General features: G+C 40.9%; 1 protein-coding gene across 8 annotated transcripts in view; it reads left to right on the forward strand.

Annotated features, from left to right (window-relative positions):
- The window catches only part of PDLIM5 (PDZ and LIM domain 5), a 117,528-nt gene that overhangs the window by 20,461 nt on the left and 76,394 nt on the right, over positions 1-20,673 (forward strand). For all 8 annotated transcript variants that reach the window (XM_021394413.1, XM_021394414.1, XM_021394416.1 and 5 more), the window contains exon 3: positions 16,610-16,761. In XM_021394413.1, the coding sequence (XP_021250088.1) occupies positions 16,610-16,761 (152 nt within the window). The remainder of the gene's footprint in view (positions 1-16,609; positions 16,762-20,673) is intronic.

Here is a 20,673-nt window from a genome sequence, read left to right on the forward strand (position 1 = left end):
TGTGGCTCAGCCTGTGCCCCACAGGACAACTTCATTCATGCAGCAGTGGTTTACTATGGCTTCACCCTTCTACGTGACAGCATGGCCAAAAAATGGTAGTTTAATTACACTCAGATTTACTGTGAAAACCAGCTTACTTGACAGTTGTCAAACTTCTTGTTTTCAAGACCTTCCGCACTTCTTCTCACTGTGGCCTCAAAGGAGCAGTGATGAGTTTCATTGTCAAACTAAATGCCACTGAAAAATGAGTGACAGAGGTCATTTTTTTCTTTGTCTATACTCTTTTAAAATATCAGTATTTTTTCCTATACCTGATTTTTTTTTTAACTCCTACTGCCAAGATCTTTGCAATATCTGAAAAGTCTTTAAAGGGAACTATCTACTAGCTATATTGCGCAGGATGCTGGTTTGTTTCATACAATTTATTTTTTGCTCAGGGTTTTTTAATATGAAATGACAGTGTCTTCTTAACATATGAAGCAATAGTGATTTGAAAAGCTTCAATATTTTGCTTTTTCACATATGCCTTTGGTGGCACTGGCAATTCCACTGTTATGGGACAGCTTGTCTCTTGCCTTGACTGTGTCCTGCAATCCTGCCTGACCCAGCTTTATGCACAGCATGTGATGTGCATGCTTCTGGCATCCCTGTTGGCACTCCCTGCCTTCCACCCACACTTTCCTGTCCTGCTGTAGCAATTGGTGCTTTCCTTAATTCTGCTTAAAACAAGGATTTTCTGACTGCTGGAAAGCTGTGAAGGCTCAAGCTGTAAATTTGAGGAGAGTGTGTAAATTTGGAGGGGGAGGGGCACATTTTGCAAAATGTTAAAATGTTTATAGACAGATCTGAAGTGTGAGAGAATGTGGAGCACCATAAACGTAGTGAGTTTGCAATTGAATTTCATTTGTCCATTGTAAACATTATGTTGAACCCAAGACTTACCAAGCACCTCTTGCATTTTCCACTTCCTTGGGATACATCTGGATCTGCACGTTCAGATTTGGCAGAAGAGTAAACTAAACGCCGTCATGCTCAGAAATGGAGCCTGGCAGCCTGCTCTGTTTCACCAGAGGGCTGGAAACGGACCTAAAGGTTCACTGTCAAGCAGAACTGTAATGTAATCCCCAGGCAGTGTATCGACGTGATGTGCCAGCTCGATGTGCTGGGGTTTTAAATAACTTGCATTCATCTCCCCAGAGTATGCGAGGAAAGTTTAGCCCCTTGCTGAGCAGCCCATACTGAAGTTGGAGCTCACCGTCCAACACGTAGCTCTGGGGGCACGTGTGTCTGTCCCGGGGGCTCCCTGCTGTCGCTAGGCCTGGTTTGCTGCTGTTTTCCCATGTTTTTTTGGGTTAGACTATTGTTGGTTTTTGGAACTGAAGCAGAGTGACAGCTCTAGAGGAGAACTCATTTCCTACGCTGTATGCGCGTGCAGATAAATGATGTTCTTGTTGCTTTCCACCCAAGGAATCACTACATTAGGATAGAGTTTATTTTTATTTGCAGATGTTCCATATAAGTAAAAGAGCATTTGATTGAAATGAAGATTTTTAGGTGGCTATGCTAAAATGTCTTCAAATTAGAAAATGATACTTCAAAATATATAATTGTGCAGAATTTAAATCAGAGGACCGTTGTGCTAGTAAAGTTTTCATTTCACCATCTGAAAAGGAGATCAGATGAGTAGGGAAAATACCTAGTAATATTTTTCTTCAGGGAACAGGTCTGTTTGGCTGTGAGGCTAATGCTAATTTCTTTGAACTGTGTGTCCCAGAAACTCAGAGCTTGCCTAGGATTGCTGTTGCAATGATTTGCGTTCACATCATTCTTTGTGTTACCCCAAACTGTCTTCTAGTTTAGGCGTTGGGGAGCTTCCTCTGTGGTTGCGAGTGTCATTAGTGGGCCTGTATGGTTTAGAGAGCTCTACAGCCCATCTCTAATAATAACCCTGTGTAGGAGGGCGGTCTGCAGTCTGTCTGTGCTGCCACAGCCCTGCCGTGCCCTGACCCTGTGTTCTTCCCAGCCCATATGCCACTGCTCATCTGTTCACGTGCTGTGCTAAAACAGCAGAAAGCCATACTTTGTTATAGCTGTGTGAGACTGTCAGCTTTACTATTAGTACCCAAAAAAAAACAGGTTTCTGAGTGAATCGTGTAACTGCAGGGCTTTTTGCTACTAAAACTTCAGTGTTAATTTTGTAAGCTGGAGGTTAGCGCATTCTTTTTTTGTTTCGGTGACGTTTGCCTAATCCAACACCAAGAACATGAATTTCTGCACCTGTTCTGGGAAATCAACTTTCCCTTCTTCCTGGCTTGAGATAGCTTCAGAGATCTAAAGGGAGATGCTCTGCAGTGCAGCTTTGTGATGCTTCATTTACAAATATTCATTTCCTTTAAAACGGTACTTTTCTTCATCCTCCTATATGCCTCTATGTATGCAGTGGTCTGGGTTGCCCACTCATAGGTTCCTCTCTTCTCCCATGCTTTGATAGATGTGATGAGCTGCTTTGATTTCCAGCAGATTGTACTTGTCAGTGCTGCCTCAGCTGCAACTCAGGCTGCTGAGGTACTTTGTCAGTCCTGTCTTCCTGCTGATGAACACCAGCCTACCTGGCTTTTTCTCTACAGTGATAGGAGTGACAGCTATTTTGTGTTCAGCAGATACTGTGCCTCGTTTAGTAAGTGCTGGTGACAGTAACCGAGCTGCAGGGAGGTGTGGCGGAGCCTTGGGCCGGTTAACTGCTGTGCCTTCTGATGTTTGAATGCAAGCTTTCAGTTGCACCAGAATTTTCGTGTGTCTGCTTGGTACTTATTTTATTTTGTTTGCATTAGTAGCTTTGTCTACTCTGGAGGAAAAAAGGAAAGATCATGTTCTGCTTAAGCTTTGTTTATTCAGAAAAGACATTCTCCTTCCTCTCAATTTAATTGGAATGTGGAGGAAGCTTGCTCCCTTGGTACACCACTTGTGCTCCCATCATTATATCTGCACTCTATCTACTCTCAATTCTCAAAGCTTGGGTTTCCTTGCTGCAATTAAGTACTGCAGGTTAAAGAGGCGTACTTGGTTTGCTTATGCATCTGAAGTGCCTCCCCCGTTAACATAGGGGTATTGTGCTCTTCAGTGTGAGTCACTGCTACGGAATACTATGCTGCCAGTGCTGTTCTTTCCCTTGGCCTGTTTAGTTAATAAGAGAAGTCCTTCAGAGGTAATAAAGTTTACTAAGCGTTTAATGGTAAAGGAGTTCCTATAAATGGGAGGCTGAAACCCTCTGTGTCCTCAAGGGTAGAAGAGTTCCTGAAGGCAACAAGGGCAATTCAGCTCTTTGCTCCCCAGGATGAACAGGGGCCTGTTCTGTAGGAAGGCCTTCTCTTATTTTTGTGCCATCATCTGAAGACTGTAGTTTGGGTAGGAGGGGTTCTTGTGTTGGGGGTTAACTGTAAAGGTTATCAGTCAATACCAGATCTATGAGGACAGTTGTCACTTCAGTGACCAACCTTTCTGTCCAGACCAAGGTTTCTGTCCAGAACTCGAGCTGCGTGTTGGTGTTGTGGTTTCATGGAGTGCGTTCAGACATACTTAATCTGCATTTCTGCAGGAACTTACCCTTTCAGATCCTCCCTTGCAACAGAGACCTCCAGTTACATGAGTTTTCTTGTAGTAAGGGATTGGACTCCAGGTTAAAGTCATAAATTCCATTTCAGTTCAAGCTCCAAGTAATCTGCATGTTGCAGGAAGGATGATCAGTGTATTAATTCAATCAAACTGCTCTGCTGAGTCATAGGATACATTTTTTTTGGGGGGGGGGGAGGGGAATAAAATGCTCTAAAGCCACACAAACCTAGTATCACCTCATCTTGTCTATGAGTGAGTGTAGTGGAAATGCTAAGTCACAGCTTGAAACAGTGGTTGAGCACCTGGTGGGAAGGCAGGGCCAACCCAGGAGAACTCAGGTACATGCAGTGCACCTGAGTGACCAGAAGGGGAGGAGTGAAGATCCACCCCTTCTCAGACCTCATTTAAGGGTTGGCGGTGGAGGCAAGGGAATCTTGTTGGGGATCTCTGCCTACTGGAGACCTTCCAAAGGTAAACAGTTTTATTTCCTTTGTTTCTGTGTTCATGGCTGCTGCGTTTGGGCTTGTTCTTATTTGTTGTAGCCTGGGATTGTGTCACTCTGCTATTATTGCTGTGCTTTTCATCATATTACAGTGGGAATGAAGGGATGTTTCTGAGATGTTTTATTTGCAAGGTCTCCAGCTTTATTTGTTTTCTGCCTTCAGCTCACATAAATTTTGCTTGTTCTTTGTGCAGGTTGCTTCTGTTCATCTCTGTACTCAAAAGGCAGAGTAGTCTATGAGGAGACTGGGATAGCGAGCTTCTTCTGAGACATGAGTTGTATTTCATCTACTATGAAATTTCAACCCTTTTGAACTAAGTAGTTATTTTCGTAGCACACTCTTCATTTCTGGTGGGGAAGTTCATTCCCTCCTTCACTTCTGTGGCCACGTGGTTGTGCATTGGTGGCTTGTAGCATTGTTCCTAGAGATGAGAATGTGTGCATAAAGGACTATTGCATTCTTCTCCAGTTACTGCCCAAAGAGGTTTAGGGGCAGTCTTATTGCCCCTAAAGCTGAAGGATGGTGAAAAAGCACTTCTATCAATATTACCGCCTTTCTTGTTCAGGATTCACTGCAAGTTGTAACCAATTGCAAGACTTCTGCTGCTATTAATAGGAGCTTGGCTTACATGTAGTTGTTACAGGTTAGCTTGAATTATTTTATTGTTGAGAAAAAATTTATACATATTAAAATAATTCCAGTATCAAATTCAAGTAAGGAATTAATATTTTTGTAGCCACTTCAGTGTTTATGTGTTTACATATTTATGTATCATATGGTTCTATTTCTTCAAAAGTCTTATCACAACATGTTTATATTAATGCGTGGAAAATCCTATGTTGTTAGTATCAAAACTATGTTTAGGTATGCTGTAACTGTGCTATGTTGCCATTTAAATCTAGCAGCTCAGGAGACAGAAGCCATTTCTGAGCTGCCTGGGAAAGCCAGCCTGTTTGTGGGCTTGAGGTGCAGGTTGTAACTGAACACGGGGTGAGGTATTAAACACTTCCAGACTGCTCGGCCTCTGCAGTGGCCAGGCAGGTGGCTTGCGTAATTTGAAGTTATCTGATGCCTTCTAATAGGTGGCCGGAGAGGAATGTATGAAGCTGTTAATTTTGAGGACGGCATGATGAATGGTTGTGTGAAGAGCTCACAACCTTCTATATCATTTTTTTCCTTGCTCTGCTTAACCCATTTGGCTTTTAAAAAGTGGCTGCATAAAAAATGTCATATAGCTGAGGAAAAAGCCTGCTCCTAAAATTGGCTTGTTAAACTAATTTGCCAATATGCGAACAATGCATTTTAGGATTGAAACAGTGTGATCCTTGATGTCACCAGCTCACGTGGCAGTTAGACATAGCTTGCCAAAGGTCACAGGCTGCATTTTGTCTCACTTTCTGCCTCTGTACATGTGCTTATTCTTGCCTTCCACCCACAACAGCAGGCATGCCATTGCTATTTAATGATGGTTTTGAGTGGGAAGCCATCAGATCTTTCTTTTTCTTTTGGTGACCATTCCTTGGTAGCCTTTGAGGAATGCATTATATCCTGGCTAGTGGTAGTTGGGCGGGGGGAGAAGAGGAAGGACTAAAATATTTCTACTTTGTATTTTACTGTGTTCTCATAATCTAAAGGTGGGACCTCAGCAATTTTGGGAACTGTATTCCCCATCTCACTCCAGTATATGGAGGCAACCAGCTTTCCCCACTTCAGGCAGTGGGCACCTCCATCTCATGCTGAATTGGGTAGAAGGTCCAGCTTGGGTAAGCCTCTAGATAGGAATGAGCACAAAGTTGGCACAACTCTGCTAGGGCAGATCTCCTCCTCTGTGCTCTAAGATGTTTCTTGGATTTCTCATTTCTTTTTTTACCTTGATAGATGAAAAGATGTGCTTTTGAGAGGCTGTTAGTTACCAAGGTTTTCTTAGAATAAATCTTGAGATTCATTTTTATTTTTAAATATCAGACTCGTTTGAAAAAATCTATTTTTTTTTTTGAGGGTACAGTGCATAAAATCTCTCCCACTTCTGGTGAAAGCTGAGTCTTGCTCATATGGAGCCCAGTGACTCCTAGGCATGTTATTAATATTTTCTAGTTGCTAGCATTTAACAGAAAAAGAGGAGGGGAAGAAAAATGCTAAAACCTGCAAAGATTCTGTACAGAGATTCTATACAGCAACCTGTAGACCAGGTTCATAGTGGTAGTAAATACACCAGCTTTTTCCTCTCTGGAGGAAGAAACTCTGTATTGGTTTTATGTTCAGCCTTAAATGTCTTCAACCTGTAAATGTCAGATGTTAAGGAAAATATACCTAGAATGAGGGTCTTCGTTTTGCAGTCAGAATTTGTCCTGAATAGCTTCCTAATTTCTCTGGAGAAGTGCTTTTTGTCAAGTACTTCCTGAAAAGAAAAGCTGATAATAATCACGTGGCCCTTTCATACAGGTCCCCAGCAGAGAGAAAGAATGCCTTTACATTTGTGTGTGTGTGGCTATGTTTTTAAAAACAAAAAACAACAAAAACACAACAAACAAAAAGGTGGGTGTGTGTGTCCAACACTTTCTATTATTATGTATCCAGTGCTTTAAAAGTAACCCCATGCACCTGGATCTGTGTGAACGGAAGTCATGTAAAAGTCATGTTTAAAGTCAAATAAACTAAAACCATGTTATGTGTGTGTATGTGTGCAATCTACAAGTGCAAAATCAAATCTGAAATTGTTGTATGTTCTCATGAGCTTTTTTTTTAGCTTGTGGTTAGGATTTTTGTGTCTTAGCTGTAAACAGCTGGTATGAATTTATTAAACAATATACAACTCCTTTAAAATGTGTTTCTTGTTTTCTTAGGGTTTTTATTGGACTTCTTTCTGCAATATTTTATACTTTGGGTTTTCAGCCAATAAGTGTCTGCCTTAAAGAAAATGTCTGCTCTAATATTCCCTTGACATATAAAAAGCAAGATATCCACTAGGATTTCCTTATGTCTCCTATTTCTCTTTTATTTCTTTGTGCTAGAAGGTTTGCTTGACAAATCCTGGAATTTCTCTGTCCATTGCTTTAAGTGAAAGCACATACATATAAGAATCTTGTTGATTTGGAGAAGGTATTATTTAAAAACAAAAACACTGCATCACTGCTACACAGCTGTATCTTCTCTTTTCTTCAAGCTGCATTGAAAAGGTGCTGTCTCTTCATTTGTAATGTTTGCAGGACTGGACTTGGATTCTCTGACCTGTTGCAAAACCTGCCAGCCAGTCCCTTCCTTTTTGTTTCTTGCTAACACAACTTCCTCGTTTTTTGTCCTGGCTGTCCGCAAGTCCTATCTCCATATGGTTGCCACAAGACAACAGACAATGAAGGAAGAACTGATTCACTCTTCCCCTTCAGCCTCTAAAGTCTCTTTCTTTTCCTTCCATCACTTAGTAAAAATTTATTGATCTTCCAGTCCCATTTACATTCCTCACATCTACTATGCCACTCCTGGTCAGGACTTATGTCACTAACTGTGAATATATTCACTTTTTTCCCCATCCATGTGTGGCTCCTAAATGTGTCGTGGCTTGTGAAGCTGATGTGGGGACCCCCATTGCTGTATATGGATTTAGCTTTGAAAGTGGACTTCTGCAGACCTCCAGCAGGATTTTGGTTTGAGATAATGTTCAGGTGTGCTGTGCTCCCTGTACAGAATTTACCCATAAGATAGACTGACAGTGCTTGAACTTGCCTCCGTTTTCCTCTTTATTTATGTGGTACAGCTTATCATTATCGAAATTACATAGTCTTTGAAGCAAGGCTTTGTGTTTGAGCATGTCTGTGAAAGTAAAGCAGCAGATGGTCTATCATGAGACGTTTAATTTGTAGTAGTGTTTTCTTGCCACTGGTAAAGGGCTGTTTGTTTCTTTCAGGTCAGGTTTCAGTTCATGCTTCCCCACTTACTTTTCTGTTTGCTTTTGCTTTCACATGTGGGATTGTTTCATGAGTAGCATTTCCTTCTCACTGCTGCAACATGCAAGACTCCTCTGCATCCCTCAGGTCAACTTCCCATAAGAAGGACTCTCAGAATAAAATGTTGATCTGTTTGGTTTCCTGTGGAAGAGGACATCCTGGAAAATGTGGGACAATGACAGTGCACTTGATGAAAGGCATATCCCATTTTTAAGGGCTAAATAATAGACCTGAGAACTATATGGAATCAAGATGATGTTCAATCAGTTGGAGTAATTTTATCATCTGTAAATGAGTAATAATCTGTTTGGGAAAGGACGAGTTGCAGCACTACATGCAGTGCAAGGATCTTCAATGTGTATAGCCTTCATGCTGTGGGAATGGATGCTGCCTGCTCTCCTTAATGGCCAAGGCCCTGGCTGCTGCCTGTGACAGGATGTCGGAGTCAGCAGTGCTTCTCCCTGTTGTAAAAACGTCAGGTACTGCAAATTTCTGTTTTGATGCAAACCATGTGGCTCCTAAGGTGATGCCTCTTCAACAGTCTGAAGCAATTATGTGCTTCAGTTGTGGAATTAATTTGCATTGGTCATAGAAAAATCCTTGGAAGAGAGTCTTTATAGATGTAAAGCTTGCAAGAGCTAGAGCAGTCGTATGAAGTTTACATTGCATTGCTAGCTATGTTTTCATTCTGTTTCCTTTTTCTGTCTCTCTGAGAAATTAAGTAGGCAGTAATTTTTACCCACTGGCATATATTCTCCCAGGGAGAAGCCTGTATTAGTTCTGTAAACTCTCTGAACAGAAGAATAATCTTCAGAGAGTAGCCAGCCAGTTAAAATAAAAAGGGCTCTGGGGCACACTGACAGTATGGGAACCAAGCTCTCTGAGAGAAGGCTTAGCAAAATCTCCTAATTTATACTCCAAAATATCTGCAGACATTCTAGCTCTTAGCTGTAAACCATTTTCTGTCATTGAAGTGTTTGGAGGAGTTGCCCGCCTTCTTTGAAATACAGATGAAGCTGCGATGTCCGAATTATTTTGCCCTTATACTTTTGACAACTTGATTTTTGTCACTGCAACTTTATTTCTTGGCCAAATCAGAACATTAATTGGATCCTGTTATTCAGGGAGCCTATAGGTATCACCTGTCCCATTTCAGTGATTACCTTTTTGTTTTCTTCAGTGTTCCCAGTGGCTCAGAAAAGCAAGACCAGATGCTTAGCCTTGCCAATAGAGATACACATCCATAGAATAGTTTCTTTATTCCTTTTATGAAGTGGGTGTTTTGACTCATGTTGGCAATTCTTTGAATCCCAGTGGATATTTCTAGATTTTTAGCTTACATGTCAGTACCTGAATAAGATCTTCAGGCTACGTGTAAATACATTATTTATATCATAATTATTGATGTCTGTTTAGTTAATTACTTACCTTTTCCTAGAGAAGCTGCCACCCTGCAGCAGTTGGGCTATTGTAAGAGAGAGAGGTGGCACAGATAGAACCTACTCGTGAAGAGCAGGGCTGTGAGGAAACCACTGTCAGCCAAGCCGTGACAAGTGAGGAATGGCACCAGCTAATAACCCTTCTGGCAGCAGCACGTGGAAACCATGCCTGCTTATTAGCAACCTCTTCTGGAGCAAGCAAGGGAAGCTCTGGGCTTGTTCTTCTGTTTCATCCCCCTGGCACTCAAGTGGATCTGTTTTGTGTCGGATGATGAAAAACAGAAGACAGCCCATCCAAAAGACCTATACATCGCGCAGTTATCCTATTCCCTAAACTTTTAATATTTTCAGATCCTATTTGGCATCAACCCAATAGTGTGCAAGAATAATTGACGCTGTATGGTGCTGCTTCTTTTTTTCAGCAGCCATCTCCTTGTGCTCCTCTGAAGATAAATGGCAGAACTGAGAATGAAATGTGAGGGGTGGTTTTGTGGGTTGCTCCCGAGCAAAATGCTTGAATGCCTGTGGGCTCCCTCCATCCTCTCTTTGTGGGCTGCAATGAGCTGAAGGGCTGTCTTGAGTAAACTTTAGCCAAACTGCTGCTGTGCTGCGGCCAAGGAAAAGGGGCTGAAGAAAAGCAGGATGCCCTGGGAGAACAGGCTGCGAAGCAGAGTACTCCTCTCACTGGGATGGTAGCTGGCAGAGGAGTGCAGAATCAGGCTGAGAAGTACAGTTGATGCTTTGCTTTATGCTTATGTATTGTCTTCAGTGATGGTTGGCATGCCGTTTTCACCCCAGACTGCAGACTTACCCATCAGTCTGGGAGCACTCTTGGAGCTGCAGGGAGAAGAACACTAATGATGGGAGCCCAGGGCAGAGGAAGAGGCTAGGGCAAGGCTGCCTGGTAATGGGAGTAATGGGATGCAGCAAAATACTCTGGGAATTGAAGTTTTTTTGACATAAGCTCCCTAGTTGGTTTGGGGAAATTCTTCAGCATAGTTATAGGACTGCCTCATAACCCCTTTTATAGTTGGTCGTGTCAGCGTTTTCCACTGCAAACCCTGTATTAGAGCTCTTATACCTCAGCTGTATAAATTTGATCTGGACTTCAAAACCGGCATGTACATTCTTGATATGGAAGCAAGTACGAAGGCTGGTTGGCTAATCTGTTGGCTATGCGAATAATACTGCAGTAGCAAAGGCTGTGAGGAATACGATCCAGCTCTCAGTTTCCAGCGAGAGCAGAAGCAGATCCTTTGCCACAAAGAGCAGGTGCTCCCATGTCTCTTTCAGTAACTTTTTTTCATGAAGAAGTGGTAAGGTAGATTCTAAAGGTACCAAACCTTTTAGAAGGCCTGAGTTTAAGTGGGGTTTTTGCTTTTGACTGGCAGGAAGAAACAGCTTGGACAAGCTGCCACGCTAGGTAGCGCTGGCTGGAGCACAGTGCTGAGCTGTTTGTGCTCTAAGGTTTGTGTGTCAGACCCCAGGGTGATGTTCTGCTGTGTCTGTGGGTCTCTTTGTGTGGGGCAAGGGTTTATTCCCTGAGCTTGCAGTAAACCAACGAAGGGCTGTTTCTGAGCATGCTTGGAGCTCTGTGTGCATGCGAGAGCATGCTGTTAAATGCTGCTGCAAGGTGGTGCTTTGCTCAGGTGAAGTGAGGTCAGCCATAAACAACAGAGTAGCAGGTCAGAGCCTAAATGGTAGCATCAGGTGTGTTACAGCAGACAGAGCCCCTGTGGCTGGGGCTGCTATGTGCAAAAGCAGGATAGTATTTGATAGCAAAGCCACAAACAAATCAAACAGGCAAAGTTCTCCTGTAACATTATTTCTGTATGTGTGTGTGCTTCTTGTTTTGTATGTGTTTTTTGTTTTAATACTCTTACGGTAAGTAAGGGTGTAGGCTGAAAGGGAAGTGGGAATGGTAGTGATTAAAGGTCGTTGTCTGGTTGACTTCTGTTCCATTTATGCATTTCTTTCACCTGAATTGCTATAAGCAAATGTGCATCAGAAGCGCTGGAGGGGTAAAAATCAAACTGGAGGGATTTTGGATGGCCCATAGAGGCCATTTAAATTCAGAGCAATTAATTCCATTCTAAGAGAGGGGAAGTTGCAGATGACATTGAAGGCTCTTTGCATCATGGGGGAAGTGTTATTTGCTGTCGGACTACAAAATGGTCTCTTTGGCAAAGTGGTTGTGATGCAGCACCACGCAAGCTGCTCGGAGCTACATTTGATTCAGGGTAAGCAGCGTAGGAAAGACAAAAGGCAGCATCCATCTCTGTAGATAGTCCTTTGTCTTATGGGTAACTGCAGTCTAAGTATTTCATTTATTACTGCTTAAAAGCTAAGTAACAGTACGGCCCAAAGAAGAGATGCTTGTCAAGTTTTCTTCTTAGTCATGTGAGGGAAAACAAATGGTTATATGCTAATTAGGTATGAATTAAGCTACAAATTGCATTGATTCAGAGATAGGTGTGTATGTGCACACATACAGTGTCCCTGGAAAGAATCTCTTAAAATACCTCTGGAAAGCAAAAGAGGTACTTCTATTTTTTCCCTTTCTTCTTTTTTTTAATGCTGCTTATTAAAACAAACAGTAACAGACAAGTTAAAATTTAGTTCAACAAACTGGCTTTATTGCAGTGTGATTTGGCCTGTTTGCTTTTAGAAATCAGAGGGGTAGAACTGTGCTGAGATTACTTTATACTGCCTTTGAAGTTCATCCTGGATCAAGAACTAATTTACTTTTGTTTTATCTTAGTTTGGAACGTAGCTTAGAACAATGTTTGCAGCTTGGAAATTCTGCTGTTTAAAAACAACAGCAACGAAAGGAACTTGGAGGTCAAACAAAACTGAAGTCTAATATTAGATGAATGATTTTATAAGTGTTTATTAGAAAGTGTCCTGAGTGTCTCTGGATGGCGTAGGCTGGGTTTTGGCTTCCAGCCATGGAGCTGGGGGCTGCTGTGAGGCTGAGAGTAGGTTTGCTGTGGGGGCTGTGGGAGTGATTGGCCTCGGCAGGTGCCTGGTCGTGAAATGTCTCTCCTGCTTGCTTCCTTACCTCAAAATGAGCTTCCCAAAGAATATGGAGATGAAGCTCAGTAGGAGCAAATATCGGCAATTTTGTAGTTTTAGAAGTCTTCTGTGTAACATCAAAAACAAAACTATTTTTTATCTTTAGTTCATGCTTGATTTTAAAAACTTTTAAAACTTACAATATAAATGCAGAATTAAAACAGATCCATAAAGGATTGCAAGAATGTTTGTGCTGCTTAGAAATTAGTTTGACTTGCAGATAGCATGTCTTACAATTCTAATGCCATACTCTTCCATACATACATCTCGTTGCATTGCTTCCATTTGTTGTTTAGGCACATTTAAACACATGTTTTAACGATATCCTTTCCTCATACTAGGATTTCTGCATTAGTTTTTGGCTTTTTGCCCATCAGTCTATTGGTATTTTGGTCTTTAAGCATATGTAACACTGTAGTTCACCTCTGACTGATGCAGGCTCATCTTACTAACTTCATAGCTAAAGTTAAATGTGCAGTATAAGACCAAACCACTCATACAAGACAAATGCTGTATAAGAGTAGGTATGATTTATGAATAACACTCCAGATTTTCTTATACATTGGCACCTACTTTTTTTTTTAAACTTCAAATGTGGTTGGATTTTTCAAGTTCTGAGTTTAATAACAGAAATCATGGGAGTTAGTGATGAGGAATACGGGGAATCTTTGATTTATTTTTGGTTCAAATACTTGCACAATCCTCAATATGTATATGAACTTACTGTTTGTAATGATAATGTGCAGTTAGAGAAACTAAAATGTCAAAACTGAGGTTCCTGGAAGTAAAAATACATCTGCAGTCCATAACTCTTTCAATGTTTGAATTCCTTCTGATGTATTCAGTGTAGATGTTTATTCTTACATATCTGATGCTCTGTATGCTTGGAGTGTATTGCTCTTTTCAGTATCTGTGGCAAAGCTTGATCTGTAGTTTCAGTATGAGTTGAACAGATGCTTGATGAACCAGGGATGCTGGCGGGCACTGCCAGGGTAGAGTCATGCTGAGCTGAGATTTCCTAGAAGCACCAACCTCACCTCTTGTTAGTCAGATCTCTGATCCCAAATCAGTGGGTGCTACTCGGAAGTTTTATCCACTGTATCTAGATAAGGAGATTAGTGCTCTGGCATCCCTCTGTGTGCACGGTTCTCCCATTAACAGTCCAGTAACTTGTTAATTCAGCTGTGTCTGTGATTCCGTCATCTCTAAGGCAGATTCAATCCCTCAACTGCACGGCAGGCCTCATGGACACAGACAGAAGCTCACCTTGCTTCCTGGGACGTGCCTGCTTTCTTCCCAGCATGCACTTCTCAACCACATTTTTAATTATCTTTTGCCCAGGGCTCTCTTGATGAAAAATAATTTTGCAACTCCCTCTCATTAATGCATACAACGAGTTTCATTACCAGAAGGCAGATGTTTAGGAGTGACCTCTTCAAATGTCACTCTGACTCCGGTTTGTTGTGTGTTGGCACTGGAATTAAACAAAAAAAGTGATCTTTTTGTTTTACTTCACACTTCTCCAGAATGTAAGTGCCCCTCCCCAGTGAGAATATTCATTCTGAAGCCTGCTTTTTGATGTCTTGCTGCTTAAGTGCTTTTAGGTTGCTTTTTTCATCACTAATTACATCATGTGGAATGTGCCCATTTGCGTATATTCTGAGAAAGCTGGATTTTATTAACTTCAGCAGTCCAGCTACAAGGCATGGTGATCCTTCTGACCTTTAGCTTTTAATGCCCTGACGTTCCATTCCCTTTTGCAGACGTTGCTGACAAATGTCAGCCTGCTGTAATGTAGCGATTTAGAGAACTGTTTACTGTGGTTTTCCCCCCCGCCAAGATTTAAGGATCTTCTCTATAAATAGCTATGTTGGTCATAGCTTTCTGCATGCTAACGGGATTCCCTGATCTGAGTTTTATACTAATGGGGTCTCTTCACTGAAAGTTGGGTCTGAACACCAATTTTTTGGAGAAATTCTGGCTTTGTTCTTGAAGCCTTTTGGAAATTGTTATACTACAGAAATTGTAATTCTGATGAATTTAGCAAGTCCAGAAACTTTCAAAAATCAGAGCATCTTTTTTGTCCTGTCTTCTACTTGTCTTGCTTGCACAAGACTTGCTCTGCTGCCTTCCACTTGTTAGCACCCTTCAGTTTCATCTCTGGATAAAATAATTGTGTGAAGGGGCTAACTGCTCTTTTAAACCTCAAGAGTTTACAAGTCTTCCTACTTCTCCTGCTTCCCCTTTCACAAAGATCATGTATTTCATAAAATACAATTAACAGCGAACTGGAGGATTTTTCAGGTTTTGTTTGAATTTTTGGGTAATGTTTGGAGTCGCTGATGATTGCTACTTCAAATGTCTGTGTGATAGAGACTAACATGGGAAAATGTGAGCTGTGACTCACCAAGTGTAAAGTCTTCTGCTTTCAGTAAATGTTGTCAAAGTAAATGATTTTTGCAGTATTACATCTGTATTTGTCTTGTAGTGTTATGCAAAAGTGTTTGTTTTCAGATGCTGTCAGATATACATCCCAGTTGTTGTGCATCATCCCTGAGATTTTTAGGAAAGCCGTAACTACGTATGATAGGCTGATGGGGTACTTCCCACAGGTTTACTGAGAGGTGACATTCTTCTTTATATCACTGTTCCTATACAAATACAAAAAGTGAGTGTCTCATATTCAGTGTGTTTGTACCCCCTTGCCACAGGCTGCTTTCAAGAGCTAGCCTCACTTCTCTTGTTGGAGAAGCAAACGAGGTGGAGATGAGTGATTCCTCATTGTGGAAAGGTGTAACTTCCTGGTAGCTGCTGGATGCAGTAAAGGAGAAGCTGCAGGCAACTCAGATGAAGGCCTTCCTTCTGCTTTCCCTTGGGCAGCTGCTTGACTGATGGCAATTAGGGCCACACTTTTGGAAATGAAGACAAAGTAATTGTGTTGCTTGCAGTCCCTCCCTAAAAGTAGTGATTTCTTCAAGAAACAGACTCATGCTTGCATGCAAAATAGTTCTGGGGTTTTGCATGCACAGCCAAGCAGTTGCAGCTTGTCTGCTGTAAGAGAGGAAATACATCTGGGTACAAAGATGGAATTTGCACCATCTAGGGCTGTTCTCAGTCATTAGTAACAAAGTGCTCAATGGATTGAGGACCACGAGTATACATCAATATGTAAATTTTACCATGGATTGCTTTTTGTGTGTGTGTCCTTGGGAATAAAGCTAGTGGCATCAGATGAAAAGATTAATTTATTGTTCAATCAGAGTCAATAATGTGATCTTCACAAAAGTTTTTGTTGCTGGAGTGCACCATTAAAGCGGACCAAAGGTAGCTGAGCTGAACTTCAGCAGTGACCTTGATCAAAGAGTCAGACTTCTCAAGAAGCCTTTTTTATTCCGTTCTGAGTATACTGTGGGTCACTGGAGCTATAAACCAAGAGCGAGACAAAACAAAATTCTGTAACTGGCCTGTCTGTAATGTTGAACTTTTGACTTTCTTGTAGTTGCAGCTGGGGGAAAAGATAGCTTCACTATTAATAAAGACATCCACCCATATAACCAACTATTGACAAATACATAAAATTTTAGAGATGGCTTAGATTGAAAATCTAGAATTGAAAAACCCGATTTATAGCCTTCCTTTCACCTATGTGAGAAATCTCAGATGTGAAGAGATAAGAGATTGGAGCTTGCATCCAGAAAACTTTACATGCCTATCCCTGCTTGTATCTCTTGGTGAATGTTTACAGCTGTCAGCCAGTGAATGAGGAGTTTGGTTTTGAAAAATATATAATGCCATGCAATGCTTTTCCTGTCATTATTGTGAAATAAGAACAAGAAATCGTAAATATAAGCTTCACCAGAGAGATGGTAGATATACTGCAACATCCACAAAAAACATGCTCACAAAGAAGAAATTCGAACTTTTCTTCCATTTCTCTCGGCGAAATGCTATATAAATTTTTATGGTCCTTTGCTCAAAGAATATAAGCATAAGGTATTTAAGTCTCTCCTTTGCTTTTTTTTTTTTTCTGGTATTTCAGCTTAACGACGGTGGAAAAGCAGCCCGAGCACAGGTGGGGATTGGTGACGTGGTTCTCACCATTGATGGGATAAGTACAGATGGGATGACTCATCTAGAAGCACAGAACAAGATCAAGGCGTGTACAGGCAATCTGAACATGACTTTGCAAAGGTAAGGAAGCTTTTTCTTTGCTTTTTTTTATTTTTAAAGGAGAATTAATCATTATCAGAACAGTTTTTTGGAGGGTAAAACCACTTAAGTAGTTTGGCAAAGTGCTTGGAATTAAGTGTCCTTCATTGGAAGATACACTACTGTAACCTGAAAAGTGTCTTGATTTATAGCATTTCAGAAAATGTACTAGTTGTTGATTTCTTGAGTAGGCAGAGATCTTTGCCAACCTTATGTCACCTCGTCCATGTTGTATGAAGTCTAGTTCTTCCTTGAACTCCAGTTTTGTTAACAGTTTTTAATTAAGAACAGAAGTTTCTCACTCTTTCTTTTTTTTTTTGTTAACTAAGACCACTTCTTTTTGTGTCAGGTCCTACAGTGTTATTTTTAAACCTCCTCTTGTTCCATTACATGTTGCTGGAAGTTCAGAAGATAAGCTGAATGACACTGTGGAAGCAGTCAGTAGCAGCTTACGTGGCAGAACAGGCCTTTGTATGTTTTTTTCAGAAGCTAGCAGTACTTTTGGTTGAAGTATATTGTGATGAAAGTTTCTTGAAACAACTACAGTGAGATTGCATTACTTCAAAGAATGACTATTTGGTAGCACTTACTTTAAAGGGCTTTTTTTTTTAAAGTATTTTAGAACTTACTACTTGAGGAAATTTTAGGAGGTGTAAGAACGCTATTAGTAGAAGATCTGAACCTGTTTTTTTGTTAATAAGTTGATGCTGGAGTAAATTGTTAGAAAATGGGCGAAGTTACGGTACAAAAAGCAGTAAAAGTACAGCAGGGTAAAATGGCCACTGCTCCACAGAGCTGAGCTGTGCATTGGATTTTGATTAAGGGGAAGGGTGTTTGGATTTACTGCGGATACGAGTGAAGTACAACACTGTCCAGTTCCTGGAATTCTGCCAACTTGGTAAATAGTTGACTTTGTCACATGACTATATATTACCTGCAGCAAAATCTCTGTGCTGCTGAATGATGGATTTTTTCATTTTTCAAACAGTCAACCCTTGAGTTACATGGATGAAAATACTGCAGGTCAGTGTCAGAGAAGGGTGGTTCCCAAAGTGATACTGCAGTTGGTTGCACAAAGTTGCAGCCTCCCTTTGTGAACTGCAGTTACCACTATAGAAGTTGCAGGTTGGGCCAATCTGCCTGCTCCTAAAATTTCTTGAATTTCAGCATACTGCTCTTAGCATGGGACTATGTTCTGGGAGAGGTTGGAGAAAAAGGGATTGGACTGTTGTTGGAACTGAAGCAGGAAGAGCAGCAACACAAAGCGAGAAATTCCTGCAGACTCTCAAAAGTCTCCCAAGGCTAAAAATTGGTTTTTATTAGAACAGTGCTATTTTTATTTAATGATGTGAGGGAGTATCTTGCAGAAAAACTGACCACTGAAGCCATTGCATAATGAGAACCATCTTTTCTTGTTATCAAAGCAAATAGCTGCCATTGCACCCTGCTGATTGTTGCTGTGCCCTCCTTCAGCAATGCAGTTCTTCACTGAGTGTTGGTTGAACTCCATAACAATATTGCCTCACCAGTTACTACTACCTTTCTGAACAAATTATCCTTCCTTTAGATAAGGAAAGGAACATTCCTGTCAGAGAGTACAAAAATAGAAAAGGACATGCCTGTAGGTCTGAGAAACATCACACTCTCCAGGGTGGTGGTGGTGGTACCCAGTGCTACATGACGTAGCTGAATTCTTGTGTGAATGCTCTCTTTTCTGAGAGGGTACAGTTTCAGCCCTGCTTGCTGATTCTTGTTCTGTCTGCTGTCCTGCTGTGCTTTGGTCTTTAGCTCTTCTTAATAAGGGATTCCTTTTTGCTCAACCTCTGAAGAAAGGATTATCTTTGTGGTGTGGTTCATGCCTGAGGCATTTTCTCCAGTGAAACTTGTAAAGCTGGCATTAAGAGTTTCTTGATGAAACAGCCCATCAGTGGAATCACACACTGTACCTCATGTGTCATTCACTTTTTGGGATTTTAACAAGGCAAATAGGTCACTTGGAAATGCCTTACTTTCCAGGAGTCCACTGAGTCACCCTTGTAGGCAACCGTGAGCAGGGGTTTGAACTACTTTTGCCTGTCATTTTAAATCAGCAGACAGGGTTAATATCAGATATCAGAAAGGAACAGCAGGTGTGTCCCATTCAGGCAGTAACTTGCCTGGTTGGGCACAGAGATGACTGCTGTGTGGTTTGAAAAGTGAATCAATCATGAGTTAACCCAGTCCTCTCCTGTTCTCACCCTTCCTACCTTGCCTAGGAGCTGACTCATGGGTTGGTGTCTGCTACCTGACGGTTGAAGGCTGAGTCGGGATCAGACAATCAGAGATCAAAGAAATAGCCTCAGCCTCAGCATCTGGGAGTGGGACAGATGTCCTGTCTTGTGGTGGTGCTTCTCTACAGTCTAATGGGCTCAGCTGTTTCTAATTCTGCCTGGATCTCATGAAACCAAAGCCATGGGCAGTGCACTCCCAGCTCTCCTGCCTGTAACGGATTTGCTTTGTTGGTTTGTTTATTCTTTATAGTCTGGAAGAAAGTGCTTTGCAAAGTTGGATGGACTCATGCTAGCTGCAGATGCTAGTTGCCCATGGGAAGATTGGCTTGAGGCTATAAATGGGTTGGTGAGATAAGCAATTTTAATACTGAGGGATTTCCATAATTGCATTCTTCTGTTCCTACCTCTTCTCTCAAAACTTAATAAAATATCCTGAGACATTATTGCTCCCCTCCAAGATTAAAGGGAAGCTGTCAGTGTGAAACAACATTGGTCTTTTAAATTATGCGTCAGTACCACAGATAGGAAAACTTAAGACAACTTTAAAAAAAAAAACTTGAGTTTTTATATACTTCCACACACCGATAGCTACTATGTGGAAATGCTGAAGTTAGTCCTAAAAGCATATATAAATTCCTAGATAATCCCTCCGATTTCTGCCATTTTAAAGGAAAACAATAATCAGTTGATTAGTGCATTACCTTTTGGTCTAAGAAAACTGGGAGAGTGTTACAGCTTGAGCTAATGGCTTTTGCAGTGCCCGTGTTTGGTGAAGGTAGTTATAGGAGCCTGAATATATTTCTATTTGCTACTTTTTTGTGATAACATTTAATAACCTTTGCTCAAGATAAATGGTAGGAAGTACTGTACTCTCATCTGTAGATGCTTGCTTTACCCTTCATTAATTAGAATTTGATACAGTTTAATGTAATTTTGAATATGTGGAAGTAAGCATGGTCATGGGGACTTTAGTGAGATGTGAAAATAATGGCAAGATGGGGGAAAAATTACTGGGTACACCATCAGCTTCACGATGGAGCTGTCTATGCAACTTGCTTGCGAGAGACTAAATAAAATGGTCAAAGCAATTGTTATACAAATTTTATTTTCAATAGCTATAGCATTATATCTATGTATATTACTTCATAAGAGTACACAACAAAGGTGAGAGAGAAGTCTTTATGATCAACTTCCTTATCATAGATATTTTAATTTGGTACAACTTTGTTCTGCTAGTCAGGTTTTTATTTGACTTTCCCTACTCTTTGTGCCAAGTGGAAAAAATAAAAGGAAGAGAAGGAAATTAAGGTGCAAAAAGTAGCAAGCCTGGAAGGCATATTTAAAGCAGTGCCTTCTGCAACTTTGTTTACATCTTAAAGGAGCATGTTTATGGAGGCAGATGTGCGCATATCTTGATTGGAAAACCAATTTAGATGTTTTGTAACTGAATGTTAGTGTAATATTTGAAGAAGAGAGAATAAAAGCTTCCTTTCTTCATGTGTAAGACTATATCTCATACTGTTTGTTTAAATATTCACTCCTATGTCACTGGAAGGAACTGGAATTATATAATTAAAGTCCACTTTGTTTGGAGATCGCTTAAATACAAATAGATAAAATTGTG

Source organism: Numida meleagris, chromosome 4 (genome assembly GCF_002078875.1).
Source record: "Numida meleagris isolate 19003 breed g44 Domestic line chromosome 4, NumMel1.0, whole genome shotgun sequence".
Taxonomy (NCBI): Eukaryota; Metazoa; Chordata; class Aves; order Galliformes; family Numididae; genus Numida; species Numida meleagris.